This window comes from Falco rusticolus, chromosome 6 (assembly GCF_015220075.1).
Source record: "Falco rusticolus isolate bFalRus1 chromosome 6, bFalRus1.pri, whole genome shotgun sequence".
NCBI classification, from domain to species: Eukaryota; Metazoa; Chordata; class Aves; order Falconiformes; family Falconidae; genus Falco; species Falco rusticolus.
The window spans coordinates 45,952,519-45,978,754 of NC_051192.1; the positions used below are offsets into that span (position 1 = coordinate 45,952,519).

The following is a 26,236-nucleotide window of genomic DNA, read 5'->3' on the forward strand; positions in this document are numbered from 1 at the left end:
AGGCCGGGAGCTGCCCATATCCGGGAAGCTCTCCGCGGCGCAGGCACCGACAAAATGGCGGCGCCGAACTGAGAGGCCCGTGGCGGCGGCGGCGGGCGCTGGCGGAGGGACTGAGGAGCCGCTGCCGGCATCGCGGAGGGCCGCGGCGGTCGTCGCCGCGCGGGCGGGGCTGAGCTCCGTGCGCTCGGGCCCGGGGTGCTGCTGCTGCTGCCGCTGCCGCCGCCTTCTCGCCGCAGGTAGGTCCGCCGTGCCGCGGTGGCGAAGGGGGGGCGGCGGCGGGGTGGGGGCGAGAGGCCGAGGCGCGGCCGCCGCGCGGGGACGGTGACGAACCCTCTCCGGCAGGAGCGATCGGGGAGCCGCGGGTCCTTCTCGCCCCGCCGGGAGCGGGCGGAGCGCGGCCGCGGGAGACAGTGCCGTCTCCGCTTCCCCCACCGGCCGTTGGCGCCTCCGAAGGCGGCTTCTCGCTCGCTGGGGAACGGCTTCCCGGGAGGGGCGGTGGGGCCCGTCGGCCCTTGTGCCGCCGCCGGGCGAGGGTCCTGCCGCCCCCGCGGTGGCGCTCGGCCCGCCGGCCTGCGCGGTGGGGGCCTGGCGGCGCGTGGGGACCGGCGCAGCGGCGGAGCCACCTCGGGTCACGGCCCGGGGCTGACCGGGCGGCGAAGGCGCGGCTGTCCCGGTGCCGTGGGACGGGGTCGGGATACTCGCGATTGTCGGATGCCCAGCACTCATCCCGGCGCCGCGGCGTTGCGGGTACGGGTGGTCCCCGAACCACTAGGTCCTGCTGTGCAGGAGGAATTACTGCGGTACCTCTCTGTGCGATACAGCTTAGGCTTTGCTCCTCAGTGGCTGTTCTGCTGGCAGCCGTAAAGATCATTCCTGTGTACGCTCGAAATAACTACTAGTGCTGCAGAGGATAATTAAGAATACATTTCTACATAAGAAGAATTGTACCCTGCTAAAGGAGGTACAGAGCGTATGAATGGAAACAAGCAGGGCAAATGCACAATGTTCCCAGTGTTCAGCTACCCTCTGGTCATTTCCAGCTCAGTCTTTCCTGACTGTTTATAGTTGTGTTTATTTACTAATTTCAGGGTCCAGTTTTCTCCTCATCCTATGGAAACTTTTGGCATCGGAAACGCATCCTTTGGCAAATTGCTTTACACTTCAGTGACCTATTACTTGAAGAACAGCTTCCTTTTGTTGATTTGAACCAAGCTTCTCCAACTCAAACTAGCAATAAAGTGTTGTGGTTATGTATAAAGTAAGTTACTAGAATAGGTACATGAAAGAGGGAACCAAAACAGATTAATATGTGGGTTTCAATACTTAATTGGAGATACAAGTATTTAAAAGCATGGTCAGAACTTCTGGAGACAAGAAATGTTACAATTCTGTTACAAAGCTGTGTATTTTTTTCCCCAGAAAAACTTGATTACCGTTGACAGTTGCATGCAGCCATTCTGAGTTTTCATTCAAATGCCTGTTTGTCCAATCTTTCATGGTTATGCTGTAAAAAGACATGTTTGTATGTTTGTTTGACCTGCAGAGGAAAATACTTCATCCCTATATTTTGAAAAGAAATTAAATAAGTTTTTTTAAACTCCTTTAGGGAGGTGGAGAACTCCACCAGCAGAAACAGCTGCATTAACAAACAGATATATCATTTACATTTAATGACACAAAACTGCAAGGGGGAATAGATATCGCTTCCCGTGGATGCAGTTTGTGTCTGCTAGTTAGATGTACAAAATTGAGATAGGTTTCTTACTGAGCAGTCAAAAAACTTCCTTGCTTTAAAATGTATGCAAGTATCTGTAAGAGGAGATGACTTCTGAATTTTGGGGTTCATATGTAGAGCAAGGTGAACTGTAGTAATACTTGCTTTCTTGTACTTCATTAGATTAGAGGACCAATTTAATTGGGTTTCTGAGCAATTAAGACTGTAGTTTCGCATACACTATCACCTGCTGCCAAAAGAAACAACCCACCAAAAAAAAAAAAAAAAGTATTTATCTAGGTAAGTTCCTTACCTTGATTAAGTCTGTTTGGCCTTACGAACAATTATGCTGGTGCTAGTAAGTGGTGGGAAATAAGTGGACTGGGTGGTTCACACTGGTTAAGCTCTGCTTCTGCTAAAATTTATGTGAAAGTGCAGCTTTATTTTCCAAGACTACTTAGTCCTGTTATCCTGTTATGCTGCAGTTGCCAGGAACATAATGGCTATTGAACACGACATTCCTTGTCTTAAAGTTCTCAAAGCACTTTAGAAAGAAATACAATTCTTTCAAGTTTTGTACCGAAAGAAATTGGAGAGCAAGCTGATTTTCTGCCTCCTGGGTTGTAGACTTTTGATGTCCTGATTTATGGCTTAAGTGTCCCGTTAATTTAATCTTGATTTCTCTTAGGGGTGTTACGTTTGTTTATCTCAGCTGCCCATGGTGTAGCCATAAAGTGAATATTGAAATACCAGATGAAATTCTGGTAAAATACATAGGTGCAAAGCAACTTGTTTTCTTCTGAATTCCAGGTCTTTGGAACTTGTTAAAAGGAATAATTTGTGTACGGGCATCTTTTTCTTCTTTCATTGGTATATGTGTGACACAAGATCCATACCAACTGTTTTATCTATATTACCATGCCAGTGATGTAATTAGTCCTAATTTTGGCTGAATTGGAACAAGTAATTTACATTACTAAGTCTGTAAGATATTTAGCCTTGTTGTCCTATGTTTTGGGATGAGTTTATTCTAAAGGTTTCATTTTTCTGGAGATGGTGATTCTTTCAAGTGTTATTAGCATATATCCTTGCGCTTGGGTATCCCAACACGTGTTTTTTGATGCAGATCTGTTGGAAAGAAAAGGCACATCTATAGTAAAACAGTCTAAATATAGTGACCGCATTTGGTTTGGAAAAAAGTGTTTTTGACAAAGTATTTCCAATGTGATCTTAAATATGGCATGTTTGGAAAATGATTTTGAAAGTGGCCAAAATTAAATTACATTTTAACTGCTCTCATGCCATACTTTCTGCTGAATCTAGATTTAATAGTTTGAGCAAAATGTCACTGTTCACTATTAAAATTCACTTACACATCTGATGATATTTTCCTTATTCAGTGAACACTGAGGAATCGTATGCTACCAGACTGCAGGAAAAAACTTTAATATAACTACTAGAATACATTTATTTAAGGTTTCAAACCTATCACAGGGCAAAGAAGGCTTGTGGGTGCAGTTATAGCACCTAGGATTTAGTTAGTTCCATTAGTGAAATTAGGCTATTTCTTAAGTGGTTCCCCAAGGAGAATGGGATTAAGTGGGTGTCTCTTGTGTTTCTTTTCACAGTCATTATTATGTACTACTTCAGGCTTTCAGATTTTAGTCACACATGGCTAGCATGTGTTTTTAAAATAATTTGCATGTGTATTAGAGGGTTCTTTGTCATACTAACTTCTTGTTGTATTCTGCCTCAATCACTGAATCATTAATTGGTTTATGACAGTGCAAATATTGTAGAAGTGAAACCTGGAAGAGTGACTTCTACATAGACTATGTGAAACCTGTTTAATTCATGTCTAGTATGAGAAACAGTTATCTACACATGGCTGCTTTAAGAGATAAAAGATGCATGCAGACATCTGAATTCTCAAAAATAATCCTTCAGAAAACTAGGAATGCAATTTTTTAACATTTGAGAAACAGAAACAAGAAAATTTAAACATTTCAGTATTGCTACTGTTAAACATTGCATTTGAGCTTTCTATTGTAGTTGCCTGTGAAGAAAAGACAGTGCTACAATATGTAATTTTTGTATCTTGTGCTATCATATTCAAAAGTTTTATTTCATTGTACTCTAAAGAGGCTAATGCTCTGTAACTTCAGTGCTTCGCCTTGGTTGCTTTGTCCTTTGCCATACCAGTTACAGTACTAACTAGTACACAGCACAAATGCAGAGATTTGAGTACTCTGCAGGTGCAGGGTTCTTTCCCTGATGAGTCTGCCCCTTCAAAATGCAAATGTTCTTTGTTTTCGACAGAAAGTTCAGTTTCCCTTACCAAATGTCACAGCTGTGCTCTCAGTGAATTTGATGCTTGAGTCGTTAAACAATTTTACAGTAAAGAGGTTTGATTGAATTGTCTTTGTTTTCTTTTCTTCCTGCTCTCGTGTTCCCTTATGTAAAATAAATTTAAAAAAAATTACCTAACTATTGCTGAAGATCGGTTCAAGAAGACTTGAGCTAAGCAACTGTGACAGCCCTAGAACATTGAATCTGTAAACAAGTTTAAATGGCAGATGGTACAGGAAATCATGAAGTTGCATGCAATGAGCTAGGCAAGTGTTTACTTTTGACATATGTGACTGCTAAAGAATGGATAAAATAACGGTGATTACATACTCTTACTGGTGGACTTTATACTTCTCATTTCTATCTTGATGAAGATAGAGCTTGATGTCAGAATTGTTGGCCAGTGATGGTATTTGGTCCATACCCTAGCTAACCGGGTAGCAGTGTTGGCATCTTCAGCTATTGAAGTGTTGATGCAGAGAACATGGGTGATGCACCCAGCAGAGAGGGAAGGCAAAGCAGCAGTGATGGGGTGGTGCACACAGCAGGTTTTGTCTGCTCTTGAAAGCTTTGTCCTCTTTACTCTGTCCACATCCTTTTCAATTCAGGACTGTTTGGACCTGAGGCACCTAAAACTTTTTTTGTTAACGAACTGTTAAAGCCCAATACAGTTTGTAATTTAGGTTGAGTAAAGACTGCCTGAAGAATTGCTCAGCATGCTTTTAGTAACTGTGGAACCAGTGCTGTATGGGAACATTTCATTGCCACCAATGCTACAGTAAACTTTTTCACTCCTGTATGTATAACGGGATTTTTTTGTTTGTTTATTAACAGGATAGCAGTTTTGGGTTGTGACAAACTCCAGCACTAGATGAACCATGGCTTCACAGTGAAGAGCCACTGATTTCACAAGTTCTGAAACGAACAGCCAGTCTTCCTGGAATTCTGGTGTGTGCGAGTCCTTGGTGGAGGTTGCATATATACATGTTTTCATGAAGAGAAGTGAGAAGCCAGAAGGTTATAGACAAATGAGGCCTAAGACTTTTCCTGCCAGTAACTATACTGGCAGCAGCCAGCAGATGCTACAGGAAATAAGAGAGAGCCTCAGGAATTTACCTAAACCCTCAGATGCTGCTAAAGCTGATCACAGCATGGGCAAAATGTTATCTGAAGATCCTAGACAAGGCCGAAATCCCCCGAAATTTGTAACATACCATAAAGTTTTGCAGGAGATAAGAAACTCACTTCTGCCATTTGCAAATGAAACAACCTCAGCTGTTAAAGGAACATCAGAAGTTAATCGACAGATGCTGCAAGACTTACAAGCTGCTGGCTTTGATGAGGTGAAATGTTTTATTTTCAGGATTTGGTGTTTTGCTAACTATAAACTATTAGTGCATGTTTGAGGGGGTGTTGGTCATGGAATGTTTGAACAGCATATGGTAAGCAAAATAGCTTCTTCAAAATCTGGTAGGTTTCTAATTAGATGAAACTGGTGATTGTGGATGAAGAGGAATAGAAGGATTTAATGAGGCTTGGCTTTTGAGTTTTTGGTTGTGTTTTTTTCTTTTCCTTTTTTAAGTATCTTGTGCACTTCGTTCTTATGTGGTAGGGCTAGGTTGTTTTAATTATTTATAATTTTAAGCAGTAAGAACCAGACTCTCTAGAACATGGATTTTGCCTCTGATACTCAGTGGAATTTTGAGTTGTGCTCAATTAAAATATGGCCATTCTAAATTGAAAGGCAGTACCAAATATCTCAGAAATCAATTTTGATGAGCTCTTTACATCTGTGCCTAATAGAAACTGAGGAAGAAATTTGGCTATCCTTCATGCACTGTGTCAGATACAGATAAAATAACAAGGTACTTGACAAAACCACTTGCAGGGTGTTTTCTCTGTGTTTTATTCTCAAGACAAAAATGTCGAGTCTCTTGAAAATCTTGGACATTAGTAATTATTCTGCTGTGATTTTCATTATAAGAACAGGGAACTAAATAATTGTTCAATCTATTTTTTATAATTATTGACTAAAGTTATTTCCATTCATTTTAATAAATGAAAGGAGCTGAAATGCAGTTTCCAGGAATAAAAGATGAACACAGTTACAGGTCCTGTGGTTTTACTGGGACTTTCACATCAAAGTAAATTACACCTGTTTTCATGCCTTCTCTGTAAACCTGAGTACAAAAGCAGGTTAAAAGAAGAAAAAAAAACTAAACAAACTAGCCAACCACTCTTTCCAAAGGAAAAAGGGACAGTACCACAGCAGGGATTGCCTTTACAGGAGTGTACCGCTTGTAGTAGTGACCAGCTCGCGAGTTCTGCTGGCTGTGATGCTTCGGTATTTACGGAGATATACTTCTACCAAGAGTGATCTTCTCCAAAACTATCAGCTGGCTTTTCCTCACATGTCCTGGTGTCAGGTGCTGATAGTGTTTTTTTTATGTTCCTTCTGCTCACTCAAATACACAGTCCAGGCTGTGTTTTCAGTAAGAATGGAAGGATTTTATAATGATAAATCATTTTGTAATAGTTTGCTCCTGCTCTGTGGTTTGTTGCCGAGATTGGTTTTTTGGGGATTTGTTGTGGATTTTTTTTAAGTAGATCAGTTCTCAAATCCATTTTTACAAATTGAACCTGTAGTCATTTTTGCAAACTGAAGAATGCTATGTGGCTGGATAATAAGCTAGAAAGGTGCCTTAAGTTGGTATTTTTGTTGGCTCTTTTTTATCTTGAAGCCTTTTGCTCCTGCCCTTTGTTCTTGGATACAACTGAGAATTCCCAGGACACTTGTGATTATCTGGACTTTTTTGAGGCACAATGCCAGTGTAAGCTGTTTCTGCCGTGTGTTAACCCACAATTATGTTGCCACAATAGTCCATATGGCATTGGCCTACGTACACTGCTGGGAACAGATACCACTGAAGTATGAAAGCATTTTTCTTGGTAGGGGGTATTCCAGACAGCAAGTAGGAATGAAATGAGAATGTGTTTTGAGCTGGGATTGTTTTATGGACTGGATCGTAGCTGGGGTGTGTTGGCCAGCTGTAAGTGGCTGCTCTGGGCTGTTCCCAAAACGGCATGTTTGTGATTTAGCAGGTTATGTGTAGAACTTCTTAATTTCATTATATCAGGTGCGTTACAGGCTTTCTGTAGAGACTAACCTATCTAATATGTAGAGGCTAACTACAGCTGCTAGGTACCACATCCATTTCTTGCTTTAATTTGCTCTGATTTGGACCTGTCTATATAAGTAGTGTTTCCTCATCTCAGCCTTTAATGAGATTTCATTATGGTGTTGAAAATGGATTTGAATTGGTAATACAAATTTGCCTCTTTGCCGTATTGTGGAGTTGTCACTTGAAGTTTGGAAACGTAATCAATTTATTTTTCACCTTATTTGTTTGTTTTTAAATTTATTGGATGTCACAAATGTTCTGGTTATTCCCCCCACCCCTACCCTACCCCCAGTAGGTGGTATTCAGGGTTAAAGCTGAGCAGATAGATAGATATCAGTAGTATGTATATAGACAGTGAAATATATGTATAGAAATTATCAGAGAATGCAGTTTTTGTGTGTGGTTTTGGTTTTTTTTTTAAATAAACATCCTAAATAGCTTACAGAAAATCTCTCTTGCTTGTTAGGATTCAAGTTCAGTGCTCACATGTTCTGTGTAAGGTGATAACTCTTCAAGACATTGAGTACTTCATGTCACACAGATGACCAAGTTTTTTGTTGTTCAGCTAGACGGGAGAGAGATCCTTAGGCCCAGGTTCTCTGGTTAGCAGACAGGGAACTAAATTTCATCTCTTAAAATACTGCTCGTTCTGTACTTTGAGATTCTCCGTGTCTTCATGGCTTGGTGATGTGAACTTGTAGATTTAGGTTTCTGTATTATAGAATTACTTGGATAAAAAGACAGTAAATTTGGGTTTGAAACTGATTAAGAACAAAATTAAAGTTGGTAAGTAGAAGTGAGTCTTATAAATAAGTATATTAAAATTGGAAATTAAGCACTCTGGACAACTTAACCTTCTGTTTGCACAATGGTCAATTAGTATTGTGGTGCTGAAAATTAACACATAGGTCTTGCCTATAATAGTAGAAATGTTGCAGACATAACTGTCTTGTGAAGGAGCTATGAGATAAAAAGTTGTACCTGCTTTTTCCAACGATGTCAGCTGGTCTGTAAAGATTGCAACAACCTTATTATGTTTTTGGGTTTTTTTCATTCTAAAATCCTTTTTTAAGGTTCTACTTTGTTCACTGGATTTGATTGTTGTTTCTGAAGGCTGTATGCAGTCTTGTATGTTTGTAATCTTAAAAATGTACACAGGCAAGGTGAAAGTATAAACGTGGGTTTGAATTTGAAATTAACACTTGACTACTTCCCTTGTGAGCCCTCTTTGATGTCCCGTTGATTTTGGCAGGAGTTGAATGCTGTTGTATGTAGGTAACCTGTTCAAGCATAATGTGAACTGAAACAATTGCTTTAGTATGACAAAGTATGGCCATAACAAATCACTACAGTGCACTTAATTATAGGGAGTTATGCTGTGGATTTTCAGACTTGTTGAGTCAGCTGCACAAATCCCGTTCAATATAGATGGGGAGAGCAGTGCCCTGACTTAACCATCTCTGGTCAACATCTCTGCCTCTGTTGTTTGTTCTTGATCTCATTCAAGTCAGTGGGAAAAATACTGGTCCATACCCCATTTTCCGTGGGCAGCGATGGGATTGGCTGTCAGATCAAAACTTTTGTTTGGATCTCTAAGAACACAGAGCCTAAATCAACAACAAAAATAATAGAATTTCTACCGATAATGTCTTTGTTAGGGAGAATTCTTAGGGAGAAACTAATGGATGTTTGTTGACAAAAAGTCATGCTGATTTGAGGGAAAATGAGCAAAAACCTGTTCTGAATTTCACATTAAGGTATCTTCCATAGAATACCTTAGGTTGGAAGGGACCTCTGTCTGTAACTGGCTGTTACCTGACCAGTGTGTATCAGTACTAAGTGCTTATATAAGCAAATGGTTTGTATGAATAGCATGATGACACTATTTACATCAAACTACAGTGCTTCAATAAGTTAACTTTTTTTTTCCTGGAAGATTCAGACTGTATCGGTGTTTTAGAAGATCTGTTGTGGAGAATACATTTTAATATTTTAAGTGGATTGACAGAAATCAGTTACATACCTCAGTAAAATCACTGGAGGGTATTTGGCTAAATAACTATGCTTTTTGGTATTTTTGCCATTTTCTTGTAAATTATTATTTTTTAAATATAATTTTCTCTTTAGGATATGGTTATACAAGCTCTTAGACAAACTAACAACCGTAGTATAGAAGCTGCCATTGAATTCATAAGTAAAATGAGCTACCAGGATCCTCGTCGGGAACAGATGGTTGCAGCAGCAGCAAGACCTGTAAACGCAGGTATGAAACCACCAGGTAGGTGTATCCATGGTAACTTAGTAACTCATCGAGTGTATCCTTATAGGTGAAAAATACAAAACAACCAATTCCTCTTTCACATGTTCACAATGGAACAGAGATGTTGAGATACAGGGGGTTTTGCTTCTAAAAATAGCATGTAAAGCATATAATGTAATTTCTTCTGAAAGATAAGTGCACTTGACAGGAATTTATTAAATGTTTCTTTGTGTAATTGCATGGGTTCAGTATTGTATGTAAGTATTTTATACAAGGAATGGCATTTAGATCTCATTTTAGTAATTTTTGTCCCTCATTGGTGTGATGCCCTTATTTTATTCTCAGCATCAAGTGCTACTTAGAAGCCAGTGGTGAGCACTGAATTCTTACTTTAATTTTTTGTCTCTCTTCACACACTCGCCCACACAGCAGCGCTATGTATGTGTGGGTTTGTGTATTTCTGTTATGTGTGTGTATATAATTATATATCATATGTCTACAATATTTGTATTTTCGGTTGTCCTGTTTCAAGATTCTTCTCTCTGCTTAAATTTTCTGCTTGGTTCCAGATTTTGTTTGTATGGTTTTTAAGGCAGACTTAATGTTTTTATAGATATCAGGGGACAGACTATAGTTTTAGTAGTAACAGAGTCAGAATTTTGTTACTTGCTCTTACTGCTCTCTTAACACATGCAAGCACATTTTTATTATATCTTGATACTTTTTTAAAGACAGGTTTTAGTAGCATATACCTAAACAAAGAGTAACTTTCACATGGAGCAGAAATACTGAACTTTTATTTGACTGAATGCTGAGCTGCTAGCACTGTAAAGTGACATTTTAAATGACCATATAGGTATGAAGACAAATTAGTAGCCAAGAGTAGTAAAGTACAACTTGATGTTCATTTAGTCTGTGGAGCAGGCTTAGTCTGTTCTTGTGTGAATCTTCTGGCTAAAGGCCACCATTTAGCCACAATATTCATTATTACTTGCAAAGATACAGTAAGTAACACATTTTATTACTGAAGATACAGTGAGTTGCAGCAGTTAAAGTACTGTATGTGTTTACAAGTATCTCTAATAACATTGCAAAAAGCACAGTAAGACTGAATATGCTGTTGTTTCTTTGCATATTATTTTATATGATGCAAAGTAACATCTATGCAGTAAATATGTTGTAGAGTTTGACTCAAGCTTTGCTTTCATACAGTTTTAATTCCTGCGTCTATATAACACTTCTACCTGTAAAGACATAACTTCTAAAATTAAAGTACTTAATCAAATTTTGCATGAAAGGAATATAACAAGTCTGGATGAGCTTTATGCACACAAGGGTGTAAGCGAGCTGTTTGATTTTACAGTATTTAGTTTAAGAACACTGAAGTGTTTTATAAGTGTTAAACTGGAAGGAATAGCCACATGACTAAACATTTTTCCATGCTGTTGCTTTTTTGCGTTTGTACTGAACATCCCTTCTGAGAGTTGTTTGTATGCATGATTACAAATATATATAATGCGCCTAATAATTTTGCATATTACCATTTTTTCAATTAAAAATTGAATGCATCCGTAATTGAAGCAAAATGCATCTTCAGAAAAGTAATTTCTAAAAACTCCGATGCTATAGTTTCATTGCAATTTTTGTTCTTCTGCTGTGTACTGGGCATATTACCATAGCATGCTGTGTGTTAGCGGGCAAATTTTTCATGTGAAGTATGGTGGATTATGCTATGTTGGAGAATTCCTATCCTGTTGCTATAGTAATTAAGGCAGACAAATAAAATATTCAAAGCAGTAAATAGAAATGATTTCTAATAATATAAATGCTGTGTTTTCTTCTTGTAAAAGCAGGGACTGTACAGCAGTCGGTTAACCGCAAGCAGAGCTGGAAGGGTTCTAAGGAGTCCTTGGTTCCTCAGCGGCATGGCCCTTCCCTGGGAGATGGTGTAGTTTATCGCTCAGAAAGTCCCAGCTCTCAGCCTGATGTAGGAAGGCCATTATCTGGATCTGGCATTGCAGCATTTGCTCAGGCTCATGCTGGCAATGGACAAAGAGTGAATCCCCCGCCTCTACCACAGATCAGGAGTGTCACTCCTCCTCCACCTCCTAGAGGACAGACACCCCCTCCAAGGGGGACTACTCCTCCACCTCCTTCCTGGGAACCAAACTCTCAAACGAAGCGTTACTCTGGAAACATGGAATATGTGATCTCCCGTATTTCTCCAGTGCCACCGGGAGCGTGGCAGGATGGTTATCCACCTCCACCTATGAATCCTCCACCCATTAGTTCTTCCACACAGGGCCAGAGGGGCATGAGCGCTGTCCCCATTGGCAGACAACCAATAATCATGCAGAGTTCTGCCAACAGCAAATTTAACTTTCCTTCAGGAAGAGCTGGAATGCAAAATGGCAATTGTCAGGCAGAATTCATAGTTCACCAGAATGTGGTGTCTGGGAACTCGGTGAGTCGCCAGCCACCCCCATATCCCATGAATTCAGCTAACAGGCAAAGTCCCACAGCGCTACAGATGCAGACAGGAGGATCTGCTCCTCCTTCAGCGTACACCAATGGGAATCTTCCTCAGGCAATGATGGTGCCGAATAGAAATAGTCACAACATGGAACTTTATAATACAAATGTAGCTGGAATACCTGCATCCTGGTCACAGCCTTCCCCTGTGCAACCGCAGTCATCACCTGGCAATGGGCATGACATGCCTACGTGGCAACCCAATGTTCCTGTACGGTCAAATTCTTTCAACAACCATCATGGCAATAGGCAGAGCCACTCTAGCAGCTCTCAGCCTTCAGCTACAACAGTAACAGCTATAACACCAGCTCCCATTCAGCAACCAGTAAAAAGTATGCGTGTGTTAAAACCAGAGTTACAGACTGCCTTGGCACCCACTCACCCCTCCTGGATGCCACAACCTGTGCAAACCATTCAGACCATTCCCTTCTCTGAGAGTCCATCTACAAATATGGCAGTTATGTCTCCTGTTGCAGAGGCTCCAAATTACCAGGGTCCCCCACCACCTTACCCAAAACACTTGTTACACCAGAATCCCTCTGTCAATCTGTATGAGACGGGACCCAAGCTCAGCAAGGAGGAACCACCTGTTTTGTCCAAGGAGGATGAGAATGAAAAGAATTATGAATGCATCGATTTGACAGATAAAGAAAAGAAACAAATTACGACATCACCTGTTCCTGTTAGAAAAAACAAGAAAGATGAAGAAAGAAGAGAGTCTCGCATTCAAAGCTATTCCCCTCAAGCCTTTAAATTCTTCATGGAGCAGCATGTGGAGAATATACTGAAATCCCATCAGCAGCGTTTGCATCGGAAAAAACAACTAGAAAATGAAATGATGCGGGTAAAACTCTTTTTTCTAAATCTATGAATGGAACTGTTTCTGTATTAATTTTAATAAAGAAGTAGAATGCGTAAATAGTACAGATAAATAGAACATTGTGGTATACCATGGTACTGGAAGTCTCCTTTTAGTTTTTGTGTTTGAGATGTGGTGAGATTTTCATTGCTTTATGTACTTCATTATCATGTCAGATTAATTTTTTAAAGTAAGATTTTTGCATGTCGAAATGTAGTTCATCTGGATTATGTATGATAAGGCAGCAGAAGCAAAATCATTGTTGCTTGAACTGAGATTTAAGTACATGGTTCATAGCTTTTTGTTACAGGTTCTATTTAATCCTAATTTTTGAGTGAGTTATATGCAATATTTTAATTAATTTGAGATATTTTTATTTTTTTAGATAAACACTGCTGGTACACGCAAAGCAGGGACAAGTGGTAGGCTGGTTAGTGCATCTATATAGTCACCAAAACATTGATAACTTTCACATTCTGCAGTTCGTTTCCAGTAGTGATAGGGTTTTTAAAGTTCAAATTACAAAAGGGAAAAAAAATCTAAAAGTTAGATTTTTAGAATGAAAGAGACATGGTACCTTTTGCTTAAGTATTTTTTTCAATCCAGGCTGTAAGAGTATCTGTTCAAACAAGGGGCAGTTGAAAGGAATAATAAAAACCAGGCATCAACAAAACCACGTAAAATCTTTGTGCCTGCATGAAGTTAGTGGTCTATTTCTGGGATTTCAGTATTCTGCTAAACCAAATCAAAAGGGTAAAAACCGCAGCTGATGTATACATATGCCATTTCAAAAGAGAAAATAGTGAGAAGTAGTGAAATTAAGATTTGCAGAAATGGGAATATGAGATGTATTACTTATTTCTTAACAATTGTAGTGGAAAATTTGACGTAAGTATGATATAACTTCTAGCTTATTCTGTGACTGAATGGATTTGGCATATGCCGCTTTCTTGAAGTGCTGTTTTTTAAATTTGTGTTTTCTTACACTTTGAAAATTCTTACTGTAAGCTGTAGTGTTTTGTAAGTATTTGCTTAATCACGAATATGTAAATGTTAGCAAAATTTCTTCCTGGAACACTTTCTAGATCTTTATTCTTAGTCTTCTCTCTTTCCTTTTCACTTCCACTAACAGCTGATTTAAACTGTTAAGGTGTGGGAAGCTTTCCTGAACTCTGTAGCCTCCATCCCTGTGTAGACAAGTAAGATTCTGGAGCAACAGTATTTGTTAAGAATAGCATGATCCCTTTTTGGAGGACTTTGCATGCAATCCTGCATCAAAATTAAGCATGAATTTATTTTTACTATTTTTGAGTACTTAAATGTAAGATTATAATTAATGATGATTTGCAAACTTCACTTTCCCTTCTTACTGTGTTGTGTTCCATAGCATCTCAAGCATAATTATTACTTATATGAAAGCACTGATATAACTTTTCTTGATATTTTTCTTGTCCATTTAAAGCACCCTAGCAAATGTCTTTTCTTATATGAAGTGCAGTTTCCCATACTTGTGCTAGATTTAAAGCTGGGGTGTTTAATTGCAGGCTGGAGAACAGGAAATGGGGTATTATGCTGCAGCAGGCCTCTCCTTTTCATCAGGGTATAGGAGAGGAATCCCACAACAGTGACGTGTATTTCGGGTCTTCATGAGAAGGAGAAAGGGAAAGTAGCTCATTACTTATTTTCAGGAAGTTCAAGAGGATTAAACAAGTATTGAACCCCTTCTTTTCTCCCCTTTAGTAGGAATTTTGAAGCCGGGGGGGCTGGTAAACAAAAAACCCAGAATGCATCCCTACAGAAATAACCTACCTTCACAGGATGCTGTATTTCTGGCATAGGTGACATATTTCTAATCTGTCAGGTTTCCTAGGGAATAGAGTGGAGCTGTCTGTCTTACATTTTTTTTATTTAGATGTGTGAATTTGGCCAAGAATTACGCTAGGTGTCTTTGCCACAAAGAGAAACCTGAAGTCATGATTTAAGGCTTAGCAAGATGAGGAGGGAGCAAAATGAGAGCGAACTGTGTGATATCACAGAGCAATTCAGGAAGCTCCAATTTCTGGCATTGACTAGAAATACTAGGAGGTGTATGTGCATGAACATTTGTGCAGCCGATAAAGCTGGTTAATTTTTGGTAAATGCTGCAGCTGAGGAGAGTTCTAGGGAAGATACAGCAATGCAGGGAGTGATCAGTTTGTCATTAACATTTGTTTTAGTGGGTGGTGTAGGAAAAATGAAGATGGGATGGGGAAGAAATGACAAGTTCTGGTACTTGGGCTTTTTTTTTGCAAAACTGTTAGGATGAACAGCTAGAGAGCAGGTACCAGAAGGTACTTAAAGCTACAAGATTTTTGGAGACTGACTATTTGTATGTCTTGTGGTGATTACTGTATTGGGTCTTTCTCCTTCTAGAGTTTTGGGGCCATCTAGATTATATTTCTGGGTTATATTTCTATCTAGATTATTTTTCTGGATCTATTTTCTAGATCATATAGAAATGCCGGTTTTCTAACTGATCAGTACGGTTCAGTTTGTGTGCAAGTGGGGTTGTACTGAAGCAGACTTCATGGTTCAGATGGGACTTGAGAAGGTGACTCACACTTTGAACTTAAACAGGGTCAGGTCTTCAGGCATCTTCTTGATATTTAGAAATCTTCAAAAATCCCTCCTTCTGCCCAGAAGTGTGCCTTAAGCATGTTCATTCACAGAAAACTTGAGATGCTTCTATCCTGGAAGACAGTGCTTGGGTATTGCTGCAGTAGTGTGTTGAGGAAGACAATTTCTTGATGCAAAGTAGGGAGCTGAACCTATTTCCTACATCCAGTCTTGAGACTACTGCTACCCAGTCCTAACTACTGCCTGTCTGATATCAACAAAAAAAATTGTCTCAAATCTGAGACGGCCTTCCCCATTTAAATCTTACTGAATTGATACTCCTTGTGAAGTTTGTTTGGGTAGACAAGCATTTTGTATACATCTTCCTAATTGCATCTCCTTTGGATCCATTTTTGTTATAATGCCTGTAAGAATTTCTGTGTTCTAACGGTGTTTTCTTTAATAGGTATCCGAAAGCATTTTTAGGTTACTGAATGATATCTAACTGATTTTTTTATCTCACTCTTTTTCTGTCACATCTATTACATTTTGTTTCAAGTTATGTTAAAAGTTAGGTATAAGTAGAAGTCATGTATAACATCCAGTTTATACAGGCTTAGACTAGTGTTACCTAATCCTGATGATGGTCCTGAGTACTGTTGTGCAGACAGTATCCTAAACATTTGAAGCGTTAAGGAGATGGGGAGCAACGAGGTTTGGTATCAAAAATCAATAAGATGTGACAATAAGAAATTGAAAACTTTCAGAATAGTGCTTGAGTAACAGTTGTGATGTTTGCAGGGAATCAGTTTGGCCATGTTCAATTTTACGATCAGGATGTCCAGGAAAAAGTAAGGGAATATACTGTAGGTTGCACTTGGAAATCATTGCTGTAGGATGGTGATTTCAAGCCAGATAGGCAGAGAAAATAATTGAGACGCTATGAAAAAGGGAGCAGCAAGATGTTGAAAATGCTGACAGAAAACAAAAGAAGGCATGAACATCAAACTATGTGGGAGTAGTGTCACAGAGAAAAGAACATAAAAAATTAAAGAAAGATTCTGCTTACATTACAACCAAAAAGAAAAGATATTCTGATTCGAGGGCCTCAAATTTGCCAAGAAAAATGGCACTGAAATTGAATGGAACTTTAAAGGCATTTAAGCCAGCAAAAATACACTAGGAGGAACCTAGGTTGGAATACGATGAGAATGCTCGGTGTGGTTCTTGTAGATAAGGGTTTCCATGCTGGATGTGATGAGTTACATGTGGCCCGTGAGTGTTTCAGCTGTCAGAATGCTAGTGGTATTGGCCAGAACACCAGGGATGTTCATTCAGGATAGGGGTATGTACGCAGATGGGAGCCAAGAGCCAATACCGCAGGGAGGAGTGAGCCACTCAAAGAAATTGCCCTGCTCAACTAGTTGGTATGTAGAGTGGAGAGAGTGTGACTGAAGTCCCTTTTAGAAAGAGGCGGGTGATGTGATAAGAGGGAAGATCAGGTCCTGGCTTGTGGCAAAGGCACATGCTTGGTGTGGGTGGACAGTAGGAAGCAGTGCCATGTGGACCTGGTTTGTGTAGCTACACAGGGAAGCAGGAGAGTGGGAGCCGCATACTCCTCCCTGCAGCTGAAGTTCCACTTGCAGTGGTCAGGAAGTTTAATGGCTTCTGTGCCAGCTAGTCGAGAGGGTGAAAGCCTTTCCCACAGCAGCTCCTACTGCTCCTAGGGATGTCTTGGCTTCCTTTAGCTCTGCAGAGAGAATCAGGGAGGCAGCTGATGCACACTCAGATAAGTATTATTTGCAATGGTTTTTATCAGTAGTTTGCAAATTACCCTTTCTCTTCTTTAGAACATACTCCCATCTCAAGAATGGTGCATGGCACCTCATGCATTTTGCTGTTGAAACTGATCATGTTTTGTTTTTTATTACTACTACATGTTTTCCTAGAATCCTAATGTGTAAATTAAAACAATACAAAACCCCTTTAAGTATTATTCCCCATGGTGTATATAAGTATTTGGTTTGCTTTGCTTAAGCCTTGTAATTGTAAGATCAAGAATTAAAGAGTACTGTTCATTCTTCAGATCTAATTCTGTTTGCTACACAGGTTGGATTGTCACCAGAAGCCCGAGATCAAATGAGGAAAATGTTGTGCCAGAAAGAGTCTAATTATATTCGGCTGAGAAGAGCTAAAATGGACAAGTCTATGTTTGTAAAAATTAAAACCCTGGGAGTTGGTGCATTTGGAGAAGTTTGCCTAGCAAGAAAAGTGGATACTAACGCTTTATATGCAACAAAAACTCTAAGGAAAAAAGATGTCTTGCTTAGAAATCAAGTTGCTCATGTTAAAGCTGAGCGGGATATCCTTGCAGAAGCTGATAATGAATGGGTGGTTCGCCTGTACTATTCATTCCAAGATAAGGACAATTTGTACTTTGTAATGGACTACATTCCAGGAGGTGATATGATGAGTCTCCTAATTAGAATGGGTGTCTTTCCAGAAAATCTGGCACGGTTCTACACAGCAGAGCTGACCTGCGCAGTTGAAAGTGTTCATAAAATGGGCTTCATCCACAGAGATATTAAACCTGATAATATCTTGATAGACCGCGATGGTCATATTAAATTGACTGACTTCGGGCTCTGTACAGGTTTTCGATGGACCCATGATTCAAAATACTACCAGAGTGGTAAGAGAAATATAAAAGGTTTCTTTTTATTGATGTCTCATTCTTTTCAAGGAATTAAATAATGAGTAGAAAGATGACTGTGCTGTTCCCTTTCTGAATAGTAATGCATCTAACAATACATCTGCACACCACTCAAATTATAGAAAGCAGCGTTTGGTATGTGGGGGAGTTTGTGAGTATGAGCATTGATTCCTTAAGGGAGAAGGAATGAGTTATTCTGCTGTAAGTTTGTCATATTAGTGGCTTCTGAGATTTGGAGAGGGAAAGTCACAGCAGTAACAAGGTAATTACATAGACAACAGCCCTAACTCTGTTTGGAAGATAGTAGTGATGTTTTAAATGTAACAGTTGTTGAAAACCTTACGCCAAGCTCTGTCTCATGTACTACTTCAGTGTACCTTGTTGATTTCTGAGAAAGGTTTAAGTAGGCTTTTAAAAATCCTACTTGATTATTTAAAACAACAGCTAAAAAAGGAAATCAGAGTTCTGAGAGGTAAAATAAGAGATTTTGTAATTGCCTATTTCTCATTTTCAAAAACAAAAATATACCTTCCAAAACAATTTTTAAATTACTTTTGATTTGTTTTTATCAAAATATGTATCTTAGGCCAGGCTGTTACACAGTCTTTGGAGAGAAGCTGAAGATGTAAAATCTGATTTTAGTTTTTGATGCTTTAAGTATTGGGGGTTTTCTGTTTACATAAGAGGAAGAACAATATATGCCCTGTACCCCAAGTGTGGTTATGTTAAGGAAAACTGAGGAAAGCTCAAACTCAATACTTCTTCATAGTTAATGTTAAAAAATAACTTAGTTTCCTCAAAAGTTGACTTTTTGCTTATGATGGAAAATACCAAAAGCCTGATGTTGATGACCATTTTAACTCTTTGAGTGTTGAAACTGAAACAGATTCTGTCTTATAACAACAAATGTTAACAAATAAAGAAAATTTCATACTAGGTAAGAACTAAAGTAATCTTCCTCAATTTTGGCATCTCTCTGACTCTATTATAGGTGATCATGCGCGTCAAGACAGTATGGATTTCAGCAATGAATGGGGTGACCCAGCAAATTGCAGGTGTGGAGATCGGCTGAAGCCACTTGAACGAAGGGCTGCACGTCAGCATCAGCGCTGCCTGGCCCATTCTCTTGTTGGCACGCCCAATTACATTGCACCAGAAGTATTGTTACGAACAGGTAATGCATTTTTGTACTGTAATCTTGCTGCAGAGTAACTGATATTCAGGTAGCTTGCTTCAAATTTCTTAAACTGCCACTTTTCCCATGTGTATAATATTTTGACAAAAAATAGATAGTTGTTATCATGGAAGTCTTAAGCAAGTGTACTGAATAGAATTTGCTTGTGACCCTTTTTTATTCGTAGAAATACAAGACTAAGTTCCTACTGAGACTTTGACTACCTTGTTATGACTTCATTTCAGGTTACACACAGTTGTGTGACTGGTGGAGTGTTGGAGTAATTCTCTTTGAAATGTTAGTGGGGCAGCCTCCATTCCTGGCACAAACACCACTGGAAACACAAATGAAGGTAACTTTTAAAAGTCTGGTATTAACAGCCTGAAAAAGCAGGCTTAAAATTTGCATAGTCTTTCTAATTTGTAATAGAATCAAAGGTGACTTTTGAGAGTGCTGCTCTATCCAAGCGTGTTATAAACTAACAAGATTTTAAACTTTACCATGGCAGCACACTTAATTTGTAGAGGGATTTCAAGGATCATATTCGTATCTTTTATCTGGTTATACAGTAAAGAGGCCAACTAGCAATCACATTGCAGATCTCGGCCATTCCCTTTCGATTGTTGCACCTGTTCCAGTTATTCTTTCCACTTTCCTCTCCTATTCCAGCATCTGGGTGTTGTTTTCCCACTACTTGGCTTCCATGCCTGCTTACCTGCACAAGATTTCCTTTGGTGATGTATCTGTGTGCAAAGGTGGAGGAGCAGCAGATGACCGTGGCTGCTCAGGGTTACTGGCAGTTCAGAGCCATTGCTCCCTTCCTCCCTGAGCCCCATCTGTTTCAGAGAAATCACATGGGCAGTCTTCTGTGGGTGCCATTTTTGCAAAACTGCATTAAGCTTGCAAGATACTAGTTGGCTGAAATGTAGTGTGGGTTTTTTTGGTTGTTTGGGTTCTTTTTTTAACTTTAAATCTGTTCCTCTTTCTAGCCCATCAGATAAAGCAAAATTCTTTTGCCTCACCTTTTTTTAAAGATTGTAAACCATGTGTCTAATCTCAGGTTCCAGGTGCTGGATTTTACAGTATCTTCATTGGTTTACAGCAGGGATATTCCATGCCAGACTCTAGTTTAGATTTGGAATTAACTAAATTTTACCTGGATTTTGCTGGTTTTCTAGAGAAAACGTAACTTGTTTTCTGAAAGAGTAGCTTCATATTTCCCCTCTCTAGTGTGAAAACACTTACGCGTGTCGAGTGACTGTTTTGTGGCTGTTTGGTTTTTCATTTTGTTGTTCTAACTTACACTGTTTTTTCCTTTTTATGAAGTTGTAAATAGAATAACACCTATTTTTGCTTTAAAGGTTATCAACTGGCAAACTGCACTTCATATTCCACCTCAAGCTAAATTGACTCCGGAGGCCTCTGACCTTATTATTAAACTCTGCCGAGGGCCAGAAGATCGTTTAGGCAAAAATGGTGCAGATGAAATAAAAGCTCATCCATTTTTTAAAACAATTGATTTTTCAAGTGATCTACGGAGGCAGTCAGCTTTCTACATTCCCAAAATTGCTCATCCTACGGACACGTCAAACTTTGATCCAGTTGATCCAGATAAATTGTGGAGTGATGATGATAAGGATGGGAACAGAAATGATACACTTAATGGGTGGTACAAAAATGGAAAACACCCTGAACATGCTTTTTACGAGTTCACCTTCCGAAGGTTTTTTGATGACAATGGCTACCCATACAACAATCCAAAGCCCATTGAGTATGAGTATGGCAGTTCCCAAAACTCAGAACAGCAGTCAGATGATGATGATGATGATGATGAACAGGCAGGTAGAGGAATTCAAAATCGTGACCTGGTTTATGTTTAGTAGAGGAATAAAAACTAAATAAACTTATTTTGAAGCTGCAATTTTTGAGAAGTCTCTTCAGAGAATTGAGAGAAGATTGCTAGGGTAGGGTAAATACATGCATGCATTTTTTTTTAAACACTAAGAAAACTGTCTTTTCTTTCCTTTCTGTACATTTTGTTTCCCCAGAATACAGGGAATCCTTTTCAAATATTAATTTATTTCAGCATTGTTAATTGTTTAATTTAGAAGAGATTTGATGTTAGGTGAGAAAAATATCACTTGAATTTTATTATTGGTTTTCTGTACTCTAAGTACTCAAAATAGGAAATAGTGTTTTGTTTGGGTTTTTTTTCCGAAGATGATGCCTGGTATCTATTTGTACATATACTGAGTAATTTTAGAAAACAGATCTCTGCTTCAGAATTTTTAATGACAGTTTTTCCTTGCATTGACCAAATATAAAACCTACTTTACACTAATAAAGCTCTCTGATAACGTTTCTGAAGAGAAAAAAAAAAGGCTGCTGTACCCTCACTTCTCACTGTATTTAGCCTAACTGTTCACAGCGTTGGAAGAACTGAGCCATTTATCTGGTGAAATGGTTCCAGCAGCTGTGGTAGTGGCATAGTTCTCAGCCCTGGAGCAAGAAAGTGTACGTCGTGGCTGTAGTGTGATTGTAAAGTGATAAAGCATTAGAACTAGTATTTTATTAAATAGTAATTGAATTTGACGTTAATAACGCTGTAGCATGCAACTGGTACTCTCAAAGCAGAAGGACTGTGCACTCAGAAGCAACTTGATTGTCTCCTGTCGTCAGAACGTAACATGTTCTCCTATGGTTATGAGAGGAGAAGAAGCTTCAGGAACAATACCTTCTGAAATCTAGTTTAATTTTCTCACTACAACCAAACTACAAAGTATGCACAGTTCTGCTTTAGCTGGAATTCTTAGTTTGAAAAATAAATTTTAGAATAGTTTCTTTATTATATATTTGAGATGGTAATGGGTAAAGATTATAAATTACGGCTTTCAAGACTGTTGTTGTGGGGACCAGTTTCACTTGGCATTAACAGTTTTCCTCGTAGTTACACAGACGGTGAGGAGAAGGGTCATGCACCAGTCCATCTGAGCCATCGGTACAGTTTAAGTGGTCCATCTTTCACAGCCCAGTTCAGAACAGAATTAGAAACTCAGGGCTGTGTCTACTGCCTTCTGCGTTACTGTTCTAATAATTTCCTGCAGCAGGTGAGCAGACATCCCCTTGGGTCTCCTGGTGGGAGGGTACTGAGCCTGTTAAGGCTACTGGGAGCAGGGAGGGGGCAACCCACTAAGCAGCTTCCCTGAGACAAGACCAGGAGTTACAGGTGAGAGGCAGAAAGAATAATGTTTTTTTATCTCTCTCCTCCTTTCTTCTGAAGCTAACACAGTGGTAAAGAAAATGCACTATTTTAAGTAAACTTTGTGTCTTTTAAAACATTTCCTTCTCCATGGAATTGAATTCCAATGGATAATCTAATAATGTGCCTGTAAGCGTTACTGTTTTCTTAAATTATTATTTGTGCCATTGCACTGGCATTGTGACTATCTAAACATCATGAAATTGGTGTTCATAGCTGTTCTTGCAGCAAATGCCAATTACTAGGTTAGTCTTCTCACCAAGCTGGTTTAAGAAATTCTTGTGCGCTTCCGGCCGTTTGTTCCCTTTCTGTGCTCCGGTTCAGTGTCTCTTTGTGCCAGTGCAACTGTCTGTAGTGCTCTGCTAATACTGGATCAGTAAAAAACTGCTTGGTGTTTAGCATTTGAAGGTTTCTTTCTTGAAAGCCTGTTTGAGTGATCCAGTTTCCAGTGTGGTCCAAAAAATCCTTTATATTGGCATGACTGAGGAAGCAGTGAACTGCAGTAAAGAGGGTTGGCAGCGAGGAAACTTCTTAAATGGACTTGGTCACAGGAGAAAACATTTGTGGGAGTTCACCCCTGTACTGTGAAGTGCTTATTATGGTTAGAAGATGCTTATGAAAAATTGTTTTCTTTTCTCAAGCAGGTAGTTAGTTACTTTCTATAATGAAAATGGGTTTGTAGCTAAATAAAACAGTTCATGTTCTGTCTATTCCACAGCTGTTGAAATAGAATAGCTTTTAAGATTAATTTCATTTAGCTTTAATATTATAAAATGGCTGCAGTGTATAACTACTCCATTTTATATATTATGTAAAAAAGATTGTTTTCCATGTAAATAAACTTTATAAAGATTATCCTCCTTCATAGTAAGTATCCCAGTAAAACTGGTCTACTTGTCTTGGAGTAAAGTATAATATATTACTGGCTAAAGGTAATTTTATCAAGTTTGCCTTACAGTTTTTGAAGTATGCAGAGAAAATAATTTCAGTTCTTCATTACATTGACTGTTAAAATTGCCTTTTTATCTGAGTATATTTCTCCTCTGCCTGCATTGTATTATGGTATGTTTCTGTTTATAACTGGTCTTCAGCCAGTATTTTAAAAAGGGGTGGGGGTGGGTGTCCTGTAAAGGCACCACAGTTCTATACAAGCAAAACCAGTTGCTTTTATTAAAGGAAATTATTGAGTCTTTTAAGGACATGTGCACGTACTGAAATATTAAATATTATTTTACCATTTTTCAACAAATATAGGAAGAGTTCACATCTTTAGAATTCGGTAGATGCTTCTGGCGTTTTCTGTTATCTTGTGTTAGAAGTTGTGATATACCTTCTTTTAATTTTGCCTCCTGTATGCTGCAGTATTACGTATTTCCTTGCAAAAATAATGTGTTACAGTCCAGGTTCTCTGAGAAAGTTATACGTAAGCGTTGTCACAACTCTCTAAGATGCTATGCCTTACCCATGTTTTGAAACTTCACGTTTCATACATAGATTCAGAGTCTTTTGAGATTCTTTGTAGCTGCTGCTTAAAACATGGGTGTTTCACTGGTGACTTACGATGGGGATTGGTTTGTACAGGCAGTTGAGAAGAGAGGCTCCTAACCAGCAGCTGTGGAATTCTGCAGTAAGTTTTAGTTCAGGTTACTCTTACTTTGTAAAGTGTGAAAACAAATTTCTCTTCTACGTGCCCTTGTATACATGTTAATTGTATTTATAAAATGTTCTATAATCCTGTAACTGTACTACTGTAAATACTATTTGATATTCAGTGGCATTCTATCCTAGGGCAGGCCCTCTTGCTGTATCTTTTCTATCCTTGATTTGTAATAGAATCTATAGAATATATGGCTAGAAAGTCTCTTTGAGACTGACCTATCTTCTGCTGTTGCAAAGCTGTGAGTGGGAATGATTGATTTAGACTCCTTTTAAAACTATTCAGCTAATAGGCAGTGCAGTAGGGGGGTTCTTAGATGCTGCTGCTGTCACCAAGACACTATTACGCTTTGGTTTCAAATGTCTTTGGCGTTTCAGATCAGACCTTTAATCTGTTTGCTTTAATTCAGCCAAAGCAAAAGGATAATAAATTGGGTCAATGTCATAGTAAAATTTTTTAATTCCTTAAGATGCTCTTTGATAAAGGCACTATTCAAGTTTACTGATTTTTATATATCTATATAGATATATTCCATGTGTGTATATGTATATATAATGTCTTTTTTATATTATAAATATCCTTCTGTCAGTTCTTTTGGATCCTCCAATTAAATACATAGACCACCATACAATTCCGCTTAAGCAAATCATTCATTTATTGTATGCGTAGTTAGTAAATTTAACAATCTTGCATTATCTCATGGCTATAGTAAGTTGCTCACCAGTCTTTTGCATACTGTGTGCTTGTCTGTGTAACACCATGGGCATCCCTTTTCGCCAGGTCTCTGCATACCCGTAGTCCGACTGCATGTATGGACTGTGATCTCGGAATGCTTACTGGCATGTTTGGGTTTTTATAGGGTTACGTAGTAGTGGCTTGAACCATAACCTCAAAGTCTCCTGATGTTTGTATGAAAAGAATGTGCATCTTTTATGCTGACTTTTCTAGTAGGTACCTGGGAGCGTCCATCCCCTTTGTGCAGGAGTGCCAGGGTGCCCATTTCTTTGTGCCCAGCAGGTAAGGAGCTGAGGCTTCCTTGCCACTGCTGACTGAACTGTTAGTGCAGCATGCACATTTGACCTAAGGGACATGAATGGATGGTTGCATTGACACTTAAAAGTTACTTCAGAATAAGGGAAAGAATTCCAGCACTTGTGAACAGCCAAACTGAACTATCAGCTACTGGTAATCGGTGACGTTCCTGAGTTTTGGAAACTGTTTTCTCAGAATTGGTTTCTTTAGTGTAATACCTGCTGGGATGATAACAAAATACAATGAATCTTTATAAGGAGTGAAAATCAATTTTTTGTCTTGGCTAGTCAAATATGAAATGTGAACATTAGTTGCCCAAATGTGCTCGGGTTTTTTTTTTTGTTTGTTTCTTCTCCTTCACACCCCTCTTTTCCAAGTCCCCTTTATGCTGCAACAGCTCTACTGATAAACATACACAAATTGTTTTGTTAAATAGCAGAAATGTCATGGTACTTAACTGTCATCTCATGTTTGTAACCTGTTCTCAAAAGCATACATTTTGGTGTTCAAGAGTTCAATTTCTTGGTGCTCTATCCCTGTCCTCTGCTGCCTCTTTTGTCAAAATAATTAAATCTTAGTTATTTATTATGCATTCATTATGTATGATAAAGCTATTCCTGTTCTTGAGAGATATGACAACACATCACAGCTTTTGTGTTTATTAGGAGGGGAAATTGCCTTTGAGAAAGTCCACATCTGTAAGTGCACATCTCAAACTGCCAATGCAGGAACCAGTGTCATCTTGCAGAGACAGCTTGCATCCTAATTCTTCTGCCTTTGGTTTGGAGGTGGGAGTACAGCACCATTTTTCGTTCATTAGCCACTGACAAACAGAGGAAAAGTAATCCCTCCAGCTCTCGGTAGCCAAGTGACGCGGTACAGTAAGACTTGGAAGTTTAGAAAGTCATCA

The 26,236-nt window shown here is 39.1% G+C and overlaps 1 protein-coding gene across 6 annotated transcripts; it reads left to right on the forward strand.

Annotated features, from left to right (window-relative positions):
* Positions 1–104: 104 nt before the first annotated feature.
* Positions 105–25,922, forward strand: LATS1 (large tumor suppressor kinase 1). 6 transcript variants are annotated; one of them, XM_037391424.1, is made up of 9 exons: positions 105–236; positions 1,089–1,258; positions 4,898–5,406; positions 9,373–9,523; positions 11,356–12,881; positions 17,601–18,183; positions 19,196–19,378; positions 19,624–19,730; positions 20,740–25,922. In XM_037391424.1, exons 3-9 carry the CDS (start codon positions 5,056–5,058, stop codon positions 21,256–21,258), a joined length of 3,420 nt encoding a protein of 1,139 aa, XP_037247321.1. In that variant the 5' UTR covers positions 105–236; positions 1,089–1,258; positions 4,898–5,055; the 3' UTR covers positions 21,259–25,922. The 6 variants fall into 6 exon arrangements, 5 of the variants coding, with proteins under 5 accessions (XP_037247321.1, XP_037247323.1, XP_037247324.1 ...); XM_037391426.1 differs by having other exon boundaries at positions 11,359–12,881; XM_037391427.1 differs by having other exon boundaries at positions 9,373–9,508.
* The last annotated feature ends 314 nt before the right edge of the window (positions 25,923–26,236 follow it).